The sequence below is a fragment of the Tachypleus tridentatus genome, chromosome 13 (assembly GCF_004210375.1).
Source record: "Tachypleus tridentatus isolate NWPU-2018 chromosome 13, ASM421037v1, whole genome shotgun sequence".
In the NCBI taxonomy this organism is placed as follows: Eukaryota; Metazoa; Arthropoda; class Merostomata; order Xiphosura; family Limulidae; genus Tachypleus; species Tachypleus tridentatus.
The window spans coordinates 51,039,638-51,062,070 of NC_134837.1; the positions used below are offsets into that span (position 1 = coordinate 51,039,638).

Genomic DNA, 22,433 nt, shown 5'->3' on the forward strand with positions numbered 1-22,433 from the left:
GGGACAACCTGCATAAAAAGTATTTGGGTCACCTACATTTATTCCCATTATCTGCAATTCATAAGTCAAGCTCTTAGGGTTCACACTACCCCACCAGAGAAATTGTACTTACTTTTTTACTTAAGACACATAAAAAATTTAATTATTACAAAACTAGCTTTGTTGTTAGGACACTCGACTCATAACTTCTATGACGCGGGAATGAAACCTATTTCCGAGCGTATGTGTCTTTTCAGCCCTGAGAGTGTTATATTGTAACTAGTTATCCAAGAAGTCATCATTGGTAAAGAGTAGCTCATGAATTAACAGTTAGTGGTGTTATACAGTTCCCTTCCCGCTAGTCCATTACTTCAAAAATTGGGGAGTCTAGCGTAGACAGCCTTTGCGTAGATTTGCGCGAAGTGCAATAAACAATGAAACAAATAATGCAAAATTACGCCCTTGAGTAAGACAACGGAAATGTCTTTCTTGATTCGTCCGACCCGGCATAGCCAGATAGTTGGAGCGCTCGAGGGTCGCAGGTTTGTGTCCCGTCAAAGCAAACATTCTCGCCCTTCCAGCCATGGGGGCGTTAGAAAGTTTCAGTAAATTCCACTATTCGTTGGAAAGAGAGTCGCCCAAGAGTTGGCAGTTGGTGGCGATGACGAGCTGCCTTCTCTCTAGTCTTCCACTGATAGATTTGGGACGGCTAGTGAAGATAACCCTTGTGTAGCTTTGTGCGAAAATTCACAAAAGACAAAATCAACCAAACAAAGTCTATATGATTCATCCGCCCGAAATATTTTGCACGTGATCGAATGAACACGTAAAAAAGCAGACAAGTCTTATTACGATAAAACAACATAATGTTAAATGGAAAAAAATGTTTGTTTGTTTTGACTTTTGCACAAAGTTACACGAGGGGTATCTGTGCTAGTCGTCTCAAATTCAGCAGTGTAAAATCAGAAAGTAGGTAGCTAGACAATATTACCCGCCGCCAACTCTTGGGCTATTCTTTTACCGACGAATAGTGGGATTGATGGTAACATTATAACACCCCCACAGATTAAAGGGCAAGCATGTTTGGTGTGACGGGAATTCTAACCAATCACCCTCAGATAGCGTGTCGAGTGCCCCAAATACCTGACCGTGGCGGTTCTAAGAAATAAAAAAATGTTAAAAACCGATATATAAAATGTTACTCCCACTTGATTCATAAAAGAGGAGCTATCCTAACAAACAAAACGTTACTGACAGAAGAGGTGAGTCATCTTATAAATTATCTGATATATCAGACGGATTACTGGATATCTGAGGAAGTTCCTGGATATCTGAAAAAAAAACGTAAATTTAGACGTGAATTAACGTTCACAAAATAATGCAAAAGTGTTAGAACACGACAAAGTCACAGGCGTCGTAACTAGAGATAAATATTCAACGACTTTTTCGGTTTTAAGCTAAAACTTAATGAATGAAAAATCTTCAATATTCACAAAAACATTCACACTACGACATATTAATACAACATGTAGTTTCCAAAGAGTATAAACATGAAAGCTGGATATAAATATTTGGCAAGCACGACAGAGAGGATTCTCACCTCTATAGTTGAATCCGGTCTGAACTGTCTTGGTCTTCTCATTTATTTCTAAAGCATCATTTTCTGTTTTCATATCTCACGCGAGTTTTTATCCAAAGTGAATAAATATTACTCTTTCTTGTGTTTTTTATGAGCCATGCGTGTTGTATCTTTCTTTCTCATCAAATTATTTACCTAAAAATGTATCCCACGAGTCCCTCGTGCTAAATGTTGGTTAGATGTTTTCCCTCTGCCTTCTAATTACAAAATTACGGATAACTAGTACAATTAACCCATGTGTAGCTTTCCGCGAACAAGAATAAACATCTATACTGCTGGACATTACACACTCGCCCTGAAGCCATATTGCAAAATCGTCTTCAAAACTTGTGCTAATATGAAAACAACAACAATAAAATAAGCCTGTGCGACATTATTTCCAATAAATAAAAACTGTAAAATCACTTTCCTAAATATGTATATAGATTACCAGACAATTATAACATTATATTTCGAAAATGTCTTGGTTGTTTTAGAGGAATATTCATCATAGACATGTTATACTTTCTATCTTTACTTCTGAAGTTACGACAATCTGACAGTTTTACTTAATCAATAATAATAAAACCTTCACTCATAATATTTTTTAACTCGAAGTGTTATGTTACAAAGTTTTTTATTGTTTATAATATTGTTATTGTTAAAGCTAAGATAAGGTTTAACATGTACATTAAAAGAAAACAAAAATAATTTTGACATGAAAATTTGGCACAATTAGTAGTTAAAATGACGATTTATATTGAAGCAATTTTTCAACAATAAGTTGTATTTATGGCTATACAAAAAGTTAACTAAAATTCCGTACATCGTGTATCGCACACCTCTAGTAAACATCATTGAGTTAAATGACTAGGATAAGGGATCACATTGCCACTGTAGTTGTGGACATGTTACAGCGAATTTGGACTAAAATCGAATATCATTTAGACAGGTTAAGAGCCACTAATTGCACGTACGTGCAAATTTATTGACGTGCCAATAAAACTGACTTTCATGTGACATAGCAGTTTGTCCGTGAACTTATAATGCTCTGTGTAGATCTGTGCTTTACCTCAAACAGTAATACTCTTTAGTGGGGCTACAAGATACTGAAAACTACATCGGTGAATTTCTCTAAGCATTAAATTATAAAATAAGGAAAATAAATTTGCACCACACTGTTTAAACAAACTACAAATAAACACGAAAAACTAATTATCATTCGATTAAATACTTTCACTAAATCATACTGGTTTTGGGGGATTCTATCCCTCAGAATAATCTTGGATTAGGGATAAATCGAATCATCACGATTAACCTTTCCTTATCGGTATAATTCAGTCATATGTGGCGAGTGAATGATATAGTAGACCTCGTATTTTTTTTTAATAATTTAAATAGTTTGTATGTTGAATGATTTCATAGAATAACTCCATATTCTAAATACTTGAATTTACTTCAATATGGTAAGTAAAAGTTAACTAAAATTCCGTACATATATCTGGTAAACAAAGGAAACGAATACGAAACAATATTTCATTTATTTAACACACTAGGGCGAAGACATTGTCAAATTATTGTTTTCTTCTTAGTGCAAATCTACACATTGAATTATCTGCATTTTTTCCACCACGAGGAAAAGAATTCCAGATTTTAGTGTTGTAAGTTCATATTCTTACCATTCATCCACCTGGATGAACTCTCGTCGACACTTCTTATGCTAATCTTTTCACCAACGACTAGTGTCACTGACTATCAAATTACAACGATCCCAAGGTTGACAAAACGAGCATACTTGAAATTGAGATTCGATCCGGAGACCCGCAGAATCGAACCGATCGCTCTAATTGAGAGCTGAATTTGTTGTGAAAGAGAGAAATTTCAACTACACTGGTTTGTTTTCTAATGAGCATTTGCTTTACAATGAGTGGCTGAGATTAAAAGTAGAAGCCAGGTTGTCTTTTTTTCATTGTTTTTTATAAACGTTGCAAAATTTGCTGGAAGCATGAAAGTTACGATTTGAGAGATTTAAATGCAGATTATTATGCAGAAGTTAGATTAAATTGAAAGTGTTTTAAATTAGATATGAACTATTTTACCTCGTCTTTTGAATACAATGTATTCAGCCTTATCGGCAAAACAACACTCAAACTCAAGAAATGTATCATCTTAAAAAAGATCTACTTTCTATCTTACTTTTAAGTTCGTAAATTCTTGGTACAAATTGATGAAACCTATAACCAAGCGCTTTTAGAAGATGGCCCTTTCTTCTTCGGAGGCAAACGGAGAAATTTACCTATATATACATTTTCATTAAATTTAATTTATGTTATCAAAATTTGTAATTAATGAAGAGAAATTAGTGATAATGGTTAAAAAATCTCACATGATCAAAAATGATTCGATTTAGAATGAACGAGTCAGCTATCAAGGGGTTCAGGTATATCCAGGGCAAAGCTTGTAAAGATGTAATATAAAGGTAAGTAAACTGAACAACACATTTGGGGAAATATTGACCCCATATTAAACGTGATCTGTTCTTGCAAGTGTTAATCGTTTCTTATGATATATGGTGGCGCTAGTTTTTAGTTCTCTAGGAGACTGAGTTAGCATGAATGACAGATATACCCGCGTGTTTAAAAGTGAAATAACAACCTCTTTCAAAAATATGTTATTGGTACAATGTTTGAGGGCTTTTTCTCTGTTTAAGTGCAAAGCTACACAATAGTTTATCTTTTCTAAACCAAAATATGGGTTTAGGTCTTTTATCATTAGCCTTACCTTCATTGAGGTAAAATAACCACTTGGTTTATAAATACTTCGTGACACAATGTTGCCTAAAGTAACTTTATTTTCATTAATGTTTTATTAATCAACAGATTAAGTAAAAACTACGCCCTCTTTTGTGAATATATACTTCGCTTTCAGGTTCTGTTATTTCCTGACATTATCACAGTTTAAAATGTAGGAGTAGTGCAATTATTTTCTCGTTAAGATTGTCTTAGCATTCTCATTCGTGTGTTGGTCAACATGAGTGTTAAATAAACATTATAATTAACTTTAGTGGTAAGATAGGGATATCACAAACAAAGTTTATCTGCGTGTGTTGCTTCAACTGCATAGGAGAAGCCACTTTCAGAATGGTTTTAGTAATTGTTGGTAGTTTCCAGGAGTTCTCATTTAGAGATCAAAGAAACAAGTGAGCTCATGAAGTAACTGTCTTTTGTATATTTTGTGAGTTCGTCGTGTATACGTTTTCAAGTATTATTACATGCTATTTAAATGTGAATTTTTATTTTCACTTTAATTTACTTTCTTAAATACAACCAGTGGCTCAGCGAAGACACAGTACAGATAACACATTGTAGGCCTTTATGTTTAAAAGCAAATACACAAACCTTTTTAAAGCATCGTGTATCTGTTTTTTTATCACACGGGAGTTTTTAATCTAAGATGTTATAAATATTACTCTATGTTGTTTTTTTATGATCCGTGCGCGTTGTCACTTTCTTTCTGGTCAAATTCTATAATCCAGTTTGTATATCCCCCGAGCTTCTTATGCGAAATATTGACTAGCTGCTTTCCCTCTGCCTTTTAATTATAAAACTACGGATAACTAGTACAAGTAGCTTTTGAGTAGCTTTCCGCGAACAAGAATAAGCATCTATACTGCTGGACATTACATACTCGCCCTGAAGCCATCTTGCCAAATCGTCTTCAAAACTTGTGCTAATATGAAAACAACAACAACAAAATAAGCCTGTGCGACATTATTTCCAATAAATAAAAACTGTAAAATCACTTTCCTAAATATGTATATAGATTACCAGACAATTATAACATTATATTTAGAAAATGTCTTGGTTGTTTTAGAGGAATATTCATCATAGACATGTTATACTTTCTCTTTACTTCTGAAGTTACGAGGATCTGACAATTTTACTTAATCAATAATAATAAAACCTTCACTCATAATATTTGTAACTCGAAGTGTTATGTTACAAAGTTTAGATTGTTTATAATATTGTTATTGTTAAAGCAAAGATAAAGTTTAAGTTAGTAGTTAAATTGACGATTTATTTTGAAGTAATTTTTCAACAAAAAGTTGTATATACGGGTATACTGATGAGATGAGACCACAATGACATAATATGTTAAACCAATGAATATTTTCTCACAGAATTTACAAGATCTTTGAAGGTTAAATTTCACATTCGACCTATCCATAAACAACTTCAAAGGTTTATGGATAGTTATAACTTCTACTATCGCAACTAAAAAATGGTACTTGTATTAGTGCTTATTTTGTACTTTTCCTTCCTTTGTGGTGTTTGAACTTTTCGCTGTCTTGTTGTGTACAAAAAATAATTAATTTACTTGCGTTAAAAACAGTAATTTTGAACATGAAGAAAGAAACAACTCCAAATTTGTGTTTCTCGATATACGTTTATTACTATAATATAACCTGTACAAATATACATCATCACACGTAACATTCAACACCATGCCTTTTTGGGAAAAGTCCAGGCTTTAGAGAAGATTGAAGAGGCAATCCTGAGGCAAACTTTCTGAACATAGCAGATCTGAAAGGAATACTGTTAGTGTGATTTCTTACTATGGAGCATATTTAACGAAATATTTAAAATATACAAAAAGAAAGAAAGAAAGAAGACAATAGAAACCATAACAAGAGCTTTAAGGCTAGAATCAAAAAGCACGAAAGCTAAATCAGTTTGGAAATAATCGAAATATAATAAGTGCATATCAGATTTACATCAGACGTAAAAAATAATCATTTAGTGGTATTTCAAAAGTCCAGCTCCGTATAGACCACCGGCATAGGCGGGGAATCCGTAGGCACCAGCAGCAAAGGCAGGGGCTTTATAGGCTCCAGCCGCCAAAACAGGAGCTCTGTAAATACCAGCGGCGACAGCAGCAGGGGCAGCAGCAAAGCAGGAGCAGCAACAGGGGCGGCAATGGCGGAGCAGCAGCAAATGCAGGAGCAGCAACAGGGGCGGCAATGGCGGGAGTGGCAGCAAAGGCGGGAGCAGCAATAGGGGCGGCAATGGCAGGAGCAGCAACGGCAGTTTTCACTACAGCAGGTCCGTGAGCAACAACTCCAGGTTGGCTGGAGGCAACAACAGCTGCAGCAGGAGCACTAGCGGCGGTTCCTGGTTCGTTGGTCTTGACCACAGCACGGAAACCGGCACCATCAGCAACGTACTCAACTCTGCGGGCACGACCGTCGATGTCAGTCAGACTGTAGGCTCCACGTTTGTTTCCGTATCCGTCTCCAGCCTCCCAACGGCCATTGGTGGCCCCGAGTGGGTCAACAATGTCGTAGTTGAAGGCGTAGTTACCAAAGTCCTATGAAAAATATTCCTTTATAAATACTTCGATGAAAGTAATTTACAGCTTTTATTTTGTGTTATTTATTAATTATCAAGAAGTGTTTTTATTGTGTTACGTTTACATACGATTTAAACAAACGAACGTCTTTTGGTGATACTTACGTCCTGACGACGAGAACTGATACTAGAGCCACCTGCCAGACCGTGTCCAGCAATCAATCCGCCATGGGCGACGGCTACCAGGGCACAGAGGATGGCAATCTATAAACGAACATTTTTTAGTTATTTGTTTTGTTTAGAGAAAATTCCTTTATACAACATTTAAATTTAGAAAATCACAGATTGCTACTTCTTTAACTAAACATTAAATAGGACATTTCACGAGAGTGTTTAGAAATTAAAATCTTGTATATGAAATGCAACTAATCTTTACTTTAACACCTCATAAAGAAAAAAACATAACAAGAACTGAATGTTTTCCTACGCATGTTCCTGTAACATTCTTAACTGAATTCACGCACGTGCAACTAATGAACTAAACCTATCCATAATGAAAGACGAACGTAATGTGTATTTTCCTTTCTCTACATGGTGACTGACAAAACACCAAAGTCAATGTTAAATAATACAGTGCATACGTTCTGTGTGGAGGTAGACAAAAACTGAAGAGAGAACCACGTTTATATTAAACCATTCTAATTATGTGTTACATGACTAGACTATTTATACGTATCAAGTATTAATGTTCTCTATAATTACTGCGTTCATGGAAACACTATAGCTAACTCTATATGTATCCCTTCGACTACGTTAAATCTTATTAACTCACCTTAGCGATCATTTTCTTGCTGTTTGTGTCTCTGGACAACTTGAGTTAACACTGATTTTCACTCCAATTCCATCCACTTTTATAGTGACTAAAAACGTCACCATGACCCAGTAAACATAACTCCACATACTGGACAAAAGAACGTACAAGGCAAAACTATGTTTTATTCCCGAACTTCTATCGATAAGGCGCATATAAACCTTCAAGGATGACAACATTGCCTGAATTTCCCAGAATTCTGTGTACCAGAATAATAGTTTGTAAGTTAACGTTAACTTTACCTGACTTAACAACAGAACTCTGTCTATTTGGCTGTCGGTCGTTGCGTGTGCACGTTTTCGCAATTAAAAAAGCTCTCGTAGAATGCTCACTAGGTGGATGTAGTGACATGTAATTTTTCAGCCTCTCAGTCCTAGTTGTTTTGGTGATACTAAAGTTATGTCTGACCGAGTGATGTTAGTACAAACAAACAGGTAACTTTCCACACTGTTAAGATTCAAATATTGAAACTCACCCTGAGCGTAAGAAAATCGATAACGGTAACAATGAAAACTTATGTGGGTTTATAGTTTTAATCTAGCTCCTCGCTAGTACAGCGGTATGTCTCCGGATTTACAACGCTAAAATTAGGGCTCGATATTCCTCGGTGGGCTTAGCATATAGCCCGATGTGGCTTTGTTATGAGGAAACATACACATATACATGGTTTTAACTTAATCATACGGGAAATTTAGTTAATAAAGACTGTTTGAAAAATGCGTGCTGTTCTCCATTTGTTTAGTTAAGCAGTGACATTGATGTTAAAAATCTTATCGATCGTTTGGGTTTTTCATACTGTTAAACTGCAGCAATGAAACCGAAACATATTCTGTCTTATTGTTTTGTTAATGCAATAGCCACACCTACACCTTTAGAGTGTGATGTTCGAATAAAGAGAGTACCAGGTTTGAGGTCCCTATATTCAAAGACATTCTGAGAAAATCATTTAACGGTTGTAGTTGAGCTTAATCGTGTGTTTTAGTTATAAAGAAAATAAAACCAAACGAACAACATAGAATTAAATGAAGTCTAACTACAGACTGATGCTCTTAATGCAAGATACTGAAATAATGTCACAAAAAGCACCGATGTATAGTTCATACTACAGGATAAGGTGTGATTGTTTAGTTATGAGACTGGAATTTGAATGAAACTTTACCACATAGCTGATAAGGATGTTATTTCTTGTTATTTTAAAGTACTTCATGCATGTTAAAATGAAAAAATTTTTTTCACTTGAACTTTCCACGTGACACAATTTATGTGATAATATCCGTAATCTATTCATTAATGATAAATATTAGAGAATGTTATGTAGGATCGATCTTTTGGTCAAGTCTGAAACTCTGACGATTCTGTTCCAAATGCCGGAATGTCACTATTTGTATATTTCAGAGAAGTTATAAATATCTGCATAAAAAGCAGTAGTTTTATATCTATTTTATTTTAAGATTAACGTGTGTGTGTTTTCTTATAGCAAAACCACATCGGACTATCTGCTGAGCCCCTCGAGGGTAATCGAACCCCTTGTTTTAGCCATTTAGATCCGTAGAGTTACCACTGTACTAGCGGAGGGGATTTTAAGATTAATAAATGATAACGTTATTATTTTTTCTTTCCCTTGTTAACGAGACAAAATTTACCGGTTGTTCCAAAATTATCTTTCTTATTCTAAAATTTACTAGTTAAATAACTAGTTAGAATTCTTTCTCTGGGGGTATGTTAAGGACATCGTGTATCGCACACCTCTAGTAAACATCATTGAGTTAAAGGACTAGGATAAGGGATCACATTGCCACTGTATTTGTGGACATGTTACAGCGAATTTGGACTAAAATCGAATATCATTTAGACAGGCTAAAAGCCACTAATTGCACATACGTGCAAATTTATTGACGTGCCAATAAAACTGACTTTCATGTGACATAGCAGTTTGTCCGTGAACTTATAATGCTCTGTGTAGATCTGTGCTTTACCTCAAACAGTAATACTCTAGAGTGGGGCTACAAGATACTGAAAACAACATCGGTGAATTTCTTTAAGGATTAAATTATAAAATAGGGAAAATAAATTTGCACCACACTGTTTAAACAAACTACAAAAAACACGAAAAACTAACTATCATTCGATTAAATACTTTCACTAACTCATACTGGTTTTGGGGGATTCTATCCCTCAGAATAATCTTGGACTAGGATAAATCGAATCATCACGATTAACCTTCTCTTATCGGTATAATTAAGTCATATGTGGCGAGTGAATGATATAGTAGACCTCGTATTTTTTTTTAATAATTTAAATAGTTTGTATGTTGAATGATTTCATAGAATAACTCCATATTCTAAATACTTGAATTTACTTCAATATGGTAAGTAAAAGTTAACTAAAATTCCGTACATATATCTGGTAAACAAAGAAAACGAATACGAAACAATATTTCATTTATTTAACACACTAGGGCGAAGACAATCAGTCGGCAGTACCCATTGTCAAATTATTGTTTTCTTCTTAGTGCAAATCTACACATTGAATTATCTGCATTTTTTCCACCACGAGGAAAAGAATTCCAGATTTTAGTGTTGTAAGTTCATATTCTTACCATTCATCCACCTGGATGAACTCTCGTCGACAATTCTTATGCTAATCTTTTCACCAACGACTAGTGTCACTGACTATCAAATTACAACGATCCCAAGGTTGACAAAACGAGCATACTTGAAATTGAGATTCGATCCGGAGACCCGCAGAATCGAACCGATCGCTCTAATTGAGAGCTGAATTTGTTGTGAAAGAGAGAAATTTCAACTACACTGGTTTGTTTTCTAATGAGCATTTGCTTTACAATGAGTGGCTGAGATTAAAAGTAGAAGCCAGGTTGTCTTTTTTTCATTGTTTTTATAAACGTTGCAAAATTTGCTGGAAGCATGAAAGTTACCATTTGAGAGATTTAAATGCAGATTATTATGCAGAAGTTAGATTAAATTGAAAGTGTTTTAAATTAGATATGAACTATTTTACCTCGTCTTTTGAATACAATGTATTCAGCCTTATCGGCAAAACAACACTCAAACTCAAGAAATGTATCGTCTAAAAAAGATCTACTTTCTATCTTACTTTTAAGTTCGTAAATTCTTGGTACAAATTGATGAAACCTATAACCAAGCGCTTTTAGAAGATGGCCCTTTCTTCTTCGGAGGCAAACGGAGAAATTTACCTATATATACATTTTCATTAAATTTAATTTATGTTATCAAAATTTGTAATTAATGAAGAGAAATTAGTGATAATGGTTAAAAAATCTCACATGATCAAAAATGATTCGATTTAGAATGAACGAGTCAGCTATCAAGGGGTTCAGGTATATCCAGGGCAAAGCTTGTAAAGATGTAATATAAAGGTAAGTAAACTGAACAACACATTTGGGGAAATATTGACCCCATATTAAACGTGATCTGTTCTTGCAAGTGTTAATCGTTTCTTATGATATATGGTGGCGCTAGTTTTTAGTTCTCTAGGAGACTGAGTTACCATGAATGACAGATATACCCGCGTGTTTAAAAGTGAAATAACAACCTCTTTCAAAAATATGTTATTGGTACAATGTTTGAGGGCTTTTTCTCTGTTTAAGTGCAAAGCTACACAATAGTTTATCTTTTCTAAACCAAAATATGGGTTTAGGTCTTTTATCATTAGCCTTACCTTCATTGAGGTAAAATAACCACTTGTTTTATAAATATTTCGTGACACAATGTTGCCTAAAGTAACTTTATTTTTATTAATGTTTTATTAATCAACAGATTAAGTAAAAACTACGCCCTCTTTTGTGAATATATACATCGCTTTCAGGTTCTGTTATTTCCTGACATTATCACAGTTTAAAATGTAGGAGTAGTGCACTTATTTTCTCGTTAAGATTGTCTTAGCATTCTCATTCGTGTGTTGGTCAACATGAGTGTTAAATAAACATTATAATTAACTTTTAGTGGTAAGATAGGGATATCACAAACAAAGTTTATCTGCGTGTGTTGCTTCAACTGCATAGGAGAAGCCACTTTCAGAATGGTTTTAGTAATTGTTGGTAGTTTCCAGGAGTTCTCATTTAGAGATCAAAGAAACAAGTGAGCTCATGAAGTAACTGTCTTTTGTATATTTTGTGAGTTCGTCGTGTATACGTTTTCAAGTATTATTACATGCTATTTAAATGTGAATTTTTATTTTCACTTTAATTTACTTTCTTAAATACAACCAGTGGCTCAGCGAAGACACAGTACAGATAACACATTGTAGGCCTTTATGTTTAAAAGCAAATACACAAACCTTTTTAAAGCATCGTGTATCTGTTTTCTTATCACACGGAGTTTTAATCTAAGATGTTATAAATATTACTCTATGTTGTTTTTTATGATCCGTGCGCGTTGTCACTTTCTTTCTGGTCAAATTCTATAATCCAGTTTGTATATCCCCGAGCTTCTTATGCGAAATATTGACTAGCTGCTTTCCCTCTGCCTTTAATTATAAAACTACGGATAACTAGTACAAGTAGCTTTTGAGTAGCTTTCCGCGAACAAGAATAAGCATCTATACTGCTGGACATTACATACTCGCCCTGAAGCCATCTTGCCAAATCGTCTTCAAAACTTGTGCTAATATGAAAACAACAACAACAAAATAAGCCTGTGCGACATTATTTCCAATAAATAAAAACTGTAAAATCACTTTCCTAAATATGTATATAGATTACCAGACAATTATAACATTATATTTAGAAAATGTCTTGGTTGTTTTAGAGGAATATTCATCATAGAAATGTTATACTTTCTCTCTTTACTTCTGAAGTTACGAGGATCTGACAATTTTACTTAATCAATAATAATAAAACCTTCACTCATAATATTTGTAACTCGAAGTGTTATGTTACAAAGTTTAGATTGTTTATAATATTGTTATTGTTAAAGCAAAGATAAAGTTTAAGTTAGTAGTTAAATTGACGATTTATTTTGAAGTAATTTTTCAACAAAAAAGTTGTATATACGGGTATACTGATGAGATGAGACCACAATGACATAATATGTTAAACCAATGAATATTTTCTCACAGAATTTACAAGATCTTTGAAGGTTAAATTTCACATTCGACCTATCCATAAACAACTTCAAAGGTTTATGGATAGTTATAACTTCTACTATCGCAACTAAAAAATGGTACTTGTATTAGTGCTTATTTTGTACTTTTCCTTCCTTTGTGGTGTTTGAACTTTTCGCTGTCTTGTTGTGTACAAAAAATAATTAATTTACTTGCGTTAAAAACAGTAATTTTGAACATGAAGAAAGAAACAACTCCAAATTTGTGTTTCTCGATATACGTTTATTACAATAATATAACCTGTACAAATATACATCATCACACGTAACATTCAACACCATGCCTTTTTGGGAAAAGTCCAGGCTTTAGAGAAGATTGAAGAGGCAATCCTGAGGCAAACTTTCTGAACATAGCAGATCTGAAAGGAATACTGTTAGTGTGATTTCTTACTATGGAGCATATTTAACGAAATATTTAAAATATACAAAAAAGAAAGAAAGAAGACAATAGAAACCATAACAAGAGCTTTAAGGCTAGAATCAAAAGCACGAAAGCTAAATCAGTTTGGAAATAATCGAAATATAATAAGTGCATATCAGATTTACATCAGACGTAAAAAATAATCATTTAGTGGTATTTCAAAAGTCCAGCTCCGTATAGACCACCGGCATAGGCGGGGAATCCGTAGGCACCAGCAGCAAAGGCAGGGGCTTTATAGGCTCCAGCCGCCAAAACAGGAGCTCCGTAAATACCAGCGGCGACAGCAGCAGGGGCAGCAGCAAAGGCAGGAGCAGCAACAGGGGCGGCAATGGCGGGAGCAGCAGCAAAGGCAGGAGCAGCAACAGGGGCGGCAATGGCGGGAGTGGCAGCAAAGGCGGGAGCAGCAATAGGGGCGGCAATGGCAGGAGCAGCAACGGCAGTTTTCACTACAGCAGGTCCGTGAGCAACAACTCCAGGTTGGCTGGAGGCAACAACAGCTGCAGCAGGAGCACTAGCGGCGGTTCCTGGTTCGTTGGTCTTGACCACAGCACGGAAACCGGCACCATCAGCAACGTACTCAACTCTGCGGGCACGACCGTCGATGTCAGTCAGACTGTAGGCTCCACGTTTGTTTCCGTATCCGTCTCCAGCCTCCCAACGGCCATTGGTGGCCCCGAGTGGGTCAACAATGTCGTAGTTGAAGGCGTAGTTACCAAAGTCCTATGAAAATATTCCTTTATAAATACTTCGATGAAAGTAATTTACAGCTTTTATTTTGTGTTATTTATTAATTATCATGAAGTGTTTTTATTGTGTTACGTTTACATACGATTTAAACAAACGAACGTCTTTTGGTGATACTTACGTCCTGACGACGAGAACTGATACTAGAGCCACCTGCCAGACCGTGTCCAGCAATCAATCCGCCATGGGCGACGGCTACCAGGGCACAGAGGATGGCAATCTATAAACGAACATTTTTTTAGTTATTTGTTTTTGTTTAGAGAAAATTCCTTTTATACAACATTTAAATTTAGAAAATCACAGATTGCTACTTCTTTAACTAAACATTAAATAGGACATTTCACGAGAGTGTTTAGAAATTAAAATCTTGTATATGAAATGCAACTAATCTTTACTTTAACACCTCATAAAGAAAAAAACATAACAAGAACTGAATGTTTTCCTACGCATGTTCCTGTAACATTCTTAACTGAATTCACGCACGTGCAACTAATGAACTAAACCTATCCATAATGAAAGACGAACGTAATGTGTATTTTCCTTTCTCTACATGGTGACTGACAAAACACCAAAGTCAATGTTAAATAATACAGTGCATACGTTCTGTGTGGAGGTAGACAAAAACTGAAGAGAGAACCACGTTTATATTAAACCATTCTAATTATGTGTTACATGACTAGACTATTTATACGTATCAAGTATTAATGTTCTCTATAATTACTGCGTTCATGGAAACACTATAGCTAACTCTATATGTATCCCTTCGACTACGTTAAATCTTATTAACTCACCTTAGCGATCATTTTCTTGCTGTTTGTGTCTCTGGACAACTTGAGTTAACACTGATTTTCACTCCAATTCCATCCACTTTTATAGTGACTAAAACGTCACCATGACCCAGTAAACATAACTCCACATACTGGACAAAAGAACGTACAAGGCAAAACTATGTTTTATTCCCGAACTTCTATCGATAAGGCGCATATAAACCTTCAAGGATGACAACATTGCCTGAATTTCCCAGAATTCTGTGTACCAGAATAATAGTTTGTAAGTTAACGTTAACTTTACCTGACTTAACAACAGAACTCTGTCTATTTGGCTGTCGGTCGTTGCGTGTGCACGTTTTCGCAATTAAAAAAGCTCTCGTAGAATGCTCACTAGGTGGATGTAGTGACATGTAATTTTTCAGCCTCTCAGTCCTAGTTGTTTTGGTGATACTAAAGTTATGTCTGACCGAGTGATGTTAGTACAAACAAACAGGTAACTTTCCACACTGTTAAGATTCAAATATTGAAACTCACCCTGAGCGTAAGAAAATCGATAACGGTAACAATGAAAACTTATGTGGGTTTATAGTTTTAATCTAGCTCCTCGCTAGTACAGCGGTATGTCTCCGGATTTACAACGCTAAAATTAGGGGCTCGATATTCCTCGGTGGGCTTAGCATATAGCCCGATGTGGCTTTGTAATGAGGAAACATACACATATACATGGTTTTAACTTAATCATACGGGAAATTTAGTTAATAAAGACTGTTTGAAAAATGCGTGCTGTTCTCCATTTGTTTAGTTAAGCAGTGACATTGATGTTAAAAATCTTATCGATCGTTTGGGTTTTTCATACTGTTAAACTGCAGCAATGAAACCGAAACATATTCTGTCTTATTGTTTTGTTAATGCAATAGCCACACCTACACCTTTAGAGTGTGATGTTCGAATAAAGAGAGTACCAGGTTTGAGGTCCCTATATTCAAAGACATTCTGAGAAAATCATTTAACGGTTGTAGTTGAGCTTAATCGTGTGTTTTAGTTATAAAGAAAATAAAACCAAACGAACAACATAGAATTAAATGAAGTCTAACTACAGACTGATGCTCTTAATGCAAGATACTGAAATAATGTCACAAAAAGCACCGATGTATAGTTCATACTACAGGATAAGGTGTGATTGTTTAGTTATGAGACTGGAATTTGAATGAAACTTTACCACATAGCTGATAAGGATGTTATTTCTTGTTATTTTAAAGTACTTCATGCATGTTAAAATGAAGTAATTTTTTTTACTTGAACTTTCCACGTGACACAATTTATGTGATAATATCCGTAATCTATCCATTAATGATAAATATTAGAGGATGTTATGCAGGATCGATCTTTTGTTCAAGTCTGAAACACTGACGATTCTGTTCCAAATGCCGGAATGTCACTATTTCTATATTTCAGAGAAGATATAAATATCTGCATAAAAAGCAGTAGTTTTATATCTATTTTATTTTAAGATTAACGTGTGTGTGTTTTCTTATAGCAAAGCCACATCGGACTATCTGCTGAGCCCCTCGAGGGTAATCGAACCCCTTGTTTTAGCCATTTAGATCCGTAGACTTACCACTGTACTAGCGGAGGGGATTTTAAGATATAATAAATGATAACGTTATTATTTTTTCTTTCCCTTGTTAAGGAAACAAAATTTACCGGTTGTTCCAAAATTATCTTTCCTATTCTAAAATTTACTAGTTAAATAACTAGTTAGAATTCTTTCTCTGGGGGTATGTTAAGGACATCGTGTATCGTACACCTCTAGTATACATCATTGAGTTAAAGGACTAGGATAAGGGATCACATTGCCACTGTATTTGTGGACATGTTACAGCGAATTTGGACTAAAATCGAATATCATTTAGACAGGCTAAGAGCCACTAATTGCACATACGTGCAAATTTATTGACATGCCAATAAAACTGACTTTCATGTGACATAGCAGTTTGTCCGTGAACTTATAATGCTCTGTGTAGATCTGTGCTTTACCTCAAACAGTAATACTCTAGAGTGGGGCTACAAGATACTGAAAACTACATCGGTGAATTTCTTTAAGTATTAAATTATAAAATAGGGAAAATAAATTTGCACCACACTGTTTAAACAAACTACAAAAAACACGAAAATCTAACTATCATTCGATTAAATACTTTCACTAAATCATACTGGTTTTGGGGGATTCTATCCCTCAGAATAATCTTGGACTAGGATAAATCGAATCATCACGATTAACCTTCTCTTATCGGTATAATTCAGTGATATGTGGCGAGTGAATGATATAGTAGTCCTCGTATTTTTTTTTAATAATTTAAATAGTTTGTATGTTGAATGATTTCATAGAAAAACTCCATATTCTGAATACTTGAATTTACTTCAATATGGTAAGTAAAAGTTAACTAAAATTCCGTACATATATCTGGTAAACAAAGAAAACGAATACGAAACAATATTTCATTTATTTAACACACTAGGGCGAAGACAATCGGTCGGCAGTACCCATTGTCAAATTATTGTTTTCTTCTTAGTGCAAATCTACACATTGAATTATCTGCATTTTTTCCACCACGAGGAAAAGAATTCCAGATTTTAGTGTTGTAAGTTCATATTCTTACCATTCATCCACCTGGATGAACTCTCGTCGACAATTCTTATGCTAATCTTTTCACCAACGACTAGTGTCACTGACTATCAAATTACAACGATCCCAAGGTTGACAAAACGAGCATACTTGAAATTGAGATTCGATCCGGAGACCCGCAGAATCGAACCGATCGCTCTAATTGAGAGCTGAATTTGTTGTGAAAGAGAGAAATTTCAACTACACTGGTTTGTTTTCTAATGAGCATTTGCTTTACAATGAGTGGCTGAGATTAAAAGTAGAAGCCAGGTTGTCTTTTTTTCATTGTTTTATAAACGTTGCAAAATTTGCTGGAAGCATGAAAGTTACCATTTGAGAGATTTAAATGCAGATTATTATGCAGAAGTTAGATTAAATTGAAAGTGTTTTAAATTAGATATGAACTATTTTACCTCGTCTTTTGAATACAATGTATTCAGCCTTATCGGCAAAACAACACTCAAACTCAAGAAATGTATCGTCTAAAAAAGATCTACTTTCTATCTTACTTTTAAGTTCGTAAATTCTTGGTACAAATTGATGAAACCTATAACCAAGCGCTTTTAGAAGATGGGCCTTTCTTCTTCGGAGGCAAACGGAGAAATTTACCTATATATACATTTTCATTAAATTTAATTTATGTTATCAAAATTTGTAATTAATGAAGAGAAATTAGTGATAATGGTTAAAAATCTCACATGATCAAAAATGATTCGATTTAGAATGAACGAGTCAGCTATCAAGGGGTTCAGGTATATCCAGGGCAAAGCTTGTAAAGATGTAATATAAAGGTAAGTAAACTGAACAACACATTTGGGGAAATATTGACCCCATATTAAACGTGATCTGTTCTTGCAAGTGTTAATCGTTTCTTATGATATATGGTGGCGCTAGTTTTTAGTTCTCTAGGAGACTGAGTTACCATGAATGACAGATATACCCGCGTGTTTAAAAGTGAAATAACAACCTCTTTCAAAAATATGTTATTGGTACAATGTTTGAGGGCTTTTTCTCTGTTTAAGTGCAAAGCTACACAATAGTTTATCTTTTCTAAACCAAAATATGGGTTTAGGTCTTTTATCATTAGCCTTACCTTCATTGAGGTAAAATAACCACTTGTTTTATAAATATTTCGTGACACAATGTTGCCTAAAGTAACTTTATTTTTATTAATGTTTTATTAATCAACAGATTAAGTAAAAACTACGCCCTCTTTTGTGAATATATACTTCGCTTTCTGGTTCTGTTATTTCCTGACATTATCACAGTTGAAAATGTAGGAGTAGTGCACTTATTTTCTCGTTAAGATTGTCTTAGCATTCTCATTCGTGTGTTGGTCAACATGAGTGTTAAATAAACATTATAATTAACTTTTAGTGGTAAGATAGGGATATCACAAACAAAGTTTATCTGCGTGTGTTGCTTCAACTGCATAGGAGAAGCCACTTTCAGAATGGTTTTAGTAATTGTTGGTAGTTTCCAGGAGTTCTCATTTAGAGATCAAAGAAACAAGTGAGCTCATGAAGTAACTGTCTTTTGTATATTTTGTGAGTTCGTCGTGTATACGTTTTCAAGTATTATTACATGCTATTTAAATGTGAATTTTTATTTTCACTTTAATTTACTTTCTTAAATACAACCAGTGGCTCAGCGAAGACACAGTACAGATAACACATTGTAGGCCTTTATGTTTAAAAGCAAATACACAAACCTTTTTAAAGCATCGTGTATCTGTTTTCTTATCACACGGGAGTTTTTAATCTAAGATGTTATAAATATTACTCTATGTTGTTTTTTTATGATCCGTGCGCGTTGTCACTTTCTTTCTGGTCAAATTCTATAATCCAGTTTGTATATCCCCCGAGCTTCTTATGCGAAATATTGACTAGCTGCTTTCCCTCTGCCTTTTAATTATAAAACTACGGATAACTAGTACAAGTAGCTTTTGAGTAGCTTTCCGCGAACAAGAATAAGCATCTATACTGCTGGACATTACATACTCGCCCTGAAGCCATCTTGCCAAATCGTCTTCAAAACTTGTGCTAATATGAAAACAACAACAACAAAATAAGCCTGTGCGACATTATTTCCAATAAATAAAAACTGTAAAATCACTTTCCTAAATATGTATATAGATTACCAGACAATTATAACATTATATTTAGAAAATGTCTTGGTTGTTTTAGAGGAATATTCATCATAGAAATGTTATACTTTCTCTCTTTACTTCTGAAGTTACGAGGATCTGACAATTTTACTTAATCAATAATAATAAAACCTTCACTCATAATATTTGTAACTCGAAGTGTTATGTTACAAAGTTTAGATTGTTTATAATATTGTTATTGTTAAAGCAAAGATAAAGTTTAAGTTAGTAGTTAAATTGACGATTTATTTTGAAGTAATTTTTCAACAAAAAGTTGTATATACGGGTATACTGATGAGATGAGACCACAATGACATAATATGTTAAACCAATGAATATTTTCTCACAGAATTTACAAGATCTTTGAAGGTTAAATTTCACATTCGACCTATCCATAAACAACTTCAAAGGTTTATGGATAGTTATAACTTCTACTATCGCAACTAAAAAATGGTACTTGTATTAGTGCTTATTTTGTACTTTTCCTTCCTTTGTGGTGTTTGAACTTTTCGCTGTCTTGTTGTGTACAAAAAATAATTAATTTACTTGCGTTAAAAACAGTAATTTTGAACATCAAGAAAGAAACAACTCCAAATTTGTGTTTCTCTATATAAGTTTATTACTATAATATAACCTGTACAAATATACAACATCACACGTAACATTTAACATCATGCCTTTTTGGGAAAAGTCCAGGTTTTAGAGAAGATTGAAGAGGCAATCCTGAGGCAAACTTTCTGAACATAGCAGATCTGAAAGGAATACTGTCAGTGTGATTTCTTACTATGGAGCATATTTAACGAAATATTTAAAATATACAAAAAAGAAAGAAAGAAGACAATAGAAACCATAACAAGAGCTTTAAGGCTAGAATCAAAAAGCACGAAAGCTAAATCAGTTTGGAAATAATCGAAAGACAATAAGTGCATATCAGATTTACATCAGACGTAAAAAATAATCATTTAGTGGTATTTCAAAAGTCCAGCTCCGTATAGACCACCGGCATAGGCAGGGAATCCGTAGGCACCAGCAGCAAAGGCAGGGGCTTTATAGGCTCCAGCCGCCAAAACAGGAGCTCCGTAAATACCAGCGGCGACAGCAGCAGGGGCAGCAGCAAAGGCAGGAGCAGCAACAGGGGCGGCAATGGCGGGAGCAGCAGCAAAGGCAGGAGCAGCAACAGGGGCGGCAATGGCGGGAGTGGCAGCAAAGGCGGGAGCAGCAATAGGGGCGGCAATGGCAGGAGCAGCAACGGCAGTTTTCACTACAGCAGGTCCGTGAGCAACAACTCCAGGTTGGCTGGAGGCAACAACAGCTGCAGCAGGAGCACTAGCGGCGGTTCCTGGTTCGTTGGTCTTGACCACAGCACGGAAACCAGCACCATCAGCAACGTACTCAACTCTGCGGGCACGACCGTCGATGTCAGTCAGACTGTAGGCTCCACGTTTGTTTCCGTATCCGTCTCCAGCCTCCCAACGGCCATTGGTGGCCCCGAGTGGGTCAACAATGTCGTAGTTGAAGGCGTAGTTACCAAAGTCCTATGAAAAATATTCCTTTATAAATACTTCGCTAAAAGTAATTTACAGCTTTTATTTTGTGTTATTTATTAATTATCATGAAGTGTTTTTATTGTGTTACGTTTACATACGATTTAAACAAACGAACGTCTTTTGGCGATACTTACGTCCTGACGACGAGAACTGATACTAGAGCCACCTGCCAGACCGTGTCCAGCAATCAATCCGCCATGGGCGACGGCTACCAGGGCACAGAGGATGGCAATCTATAAACGAACATTTTTTTAGTTATTTGTTTTTGTTTAGAGAAAAATACTTTTATACAACATTTAAATTTAGAAAATCACAAATTGCTACTTATTTAACTAAACATTAAATAGGACATTTCACGAGAGTGTTTAGAAATTAAAATCTTGTATATGAAATGCAACTAATCTTTACTTTAACACCTCATAAAGAAAAAAACATAACAAGAACTGAATGTTTTCCTACGCATGTTCCTGTAACATTCTTAACTGAATTCACGCACGTGCAACTAATGAACTAAACCTATCCATAATGAAAGACGAACGTAATGTGTATTTTCCTTTCTCTATATGGTGACTGACAAAACACCTAAGTCAATGTTAAATAATACAGTGAATACGTTCTGTGTGGAGGTAGACAAAAACTGAAGAGATAACCGCGTTTATATTAAACCATTCTAATTATGTGTTACATGACTAGACTATTTATACGTATCAAGTATTAATGTTCTCTATAATTACTGCGTTCATGGAAACACTATAGCTAACTCTATATGTATCCCTTCGACTACGTTAAATCTTATTAACTCACCTTAGCGATCATTTTCTTGCTGTTTGTGTCTCTGGACAACTTGAGTTAACACTGATTTTCACTCCAATTCCATCCACTTTTATAGTGACTAAAAACGTCACCATGACCCAGTAAACATAACTCCACATACTGGACAAAAGAACGTACAAGGCAAAACTATGTTTTATTCCCGAACTTCTATCGATAAGGCGCATATAAACCTTCAAGGATGACAACATTGCCTGAATTTCCCAGAATTCTGTGTACCAGAATAATAGTTTGTAAGTTAACGTTAACTTTACCTGACTTAACAACAGAACTCTGTCTATTTGGCTGTCGGTCGTTGAGTGTGCACGTTTTCGCAATTAAAAAAGCTCTCGTAGAATGCTCACTAGGTGGA

At 35.0% G+C, this 22,433-nt stretch overlaps 2 protein-coding genes across 2 annotated transcripts in view; both read right to left on the minus strand.

Annotated features, from left to right (window-relative positions):
• Nucleotides 1-22,211, minus strand: part of LOC143236137 (uncharacterized) — a 43,332-nt gene extending 21,121 nt beyond the window's left edge. Inside the window, exons 1-7 of the mRNA XM_076474424.1 lie at nt 22,055-22,211; nt 21,385-21,483; nt 20,672-21,238; nt 7,778-7,822; nt 7,111-7,209; nt 6,487-6,964; nt 6,087-6,211 (exon numbers count right to left, since the gene is read on the minus strand). Coding sequence (XP_076330539.1) covers nt 6,087-6,211; nt 6,487-6,964; nt 7,111-7,209; nt 7,778-7,822; nt 20,672-21,238; nt 21,385-21,483; nt 22,055-22,066 — 1,425 coding nt within the window. The 5' untranslated portion in view covers nt 22,067-22,211. The remainder of the gene's footprint in view (nt 1-6,086; nt 6,212-6,486; nt 6,965-7,110; nt 7,210-7,777; nt 7,823-20,671; nt 21,239-21,384; nt 21,484-22,054) is intronic.
• On the minus strand, nt 13,169-15,057 carry LOC143236838 (uncharacterized). The gene is made up of 3 exons (XM_076475454.1): nt 14,914-15,057; nt 14,244-14,342; nt 13,169-14,098 (listed from the first exon to the last, which is right to left on the minus strand). The coding sequence occupies exons 1-3, from the start codon at nt 14,923-14,925 to the stop codon at nt 13,526-13,528; spliced, it is 684 nt and encodes a 227-aa protein (XP_076331569.1). The 5' UTR covers nt 14,926-15,057; the 3' UTR covers nt 13,169-13,525.
• Nucleotides 22,212-22,433: the final 222 nt, after the last annotated feature.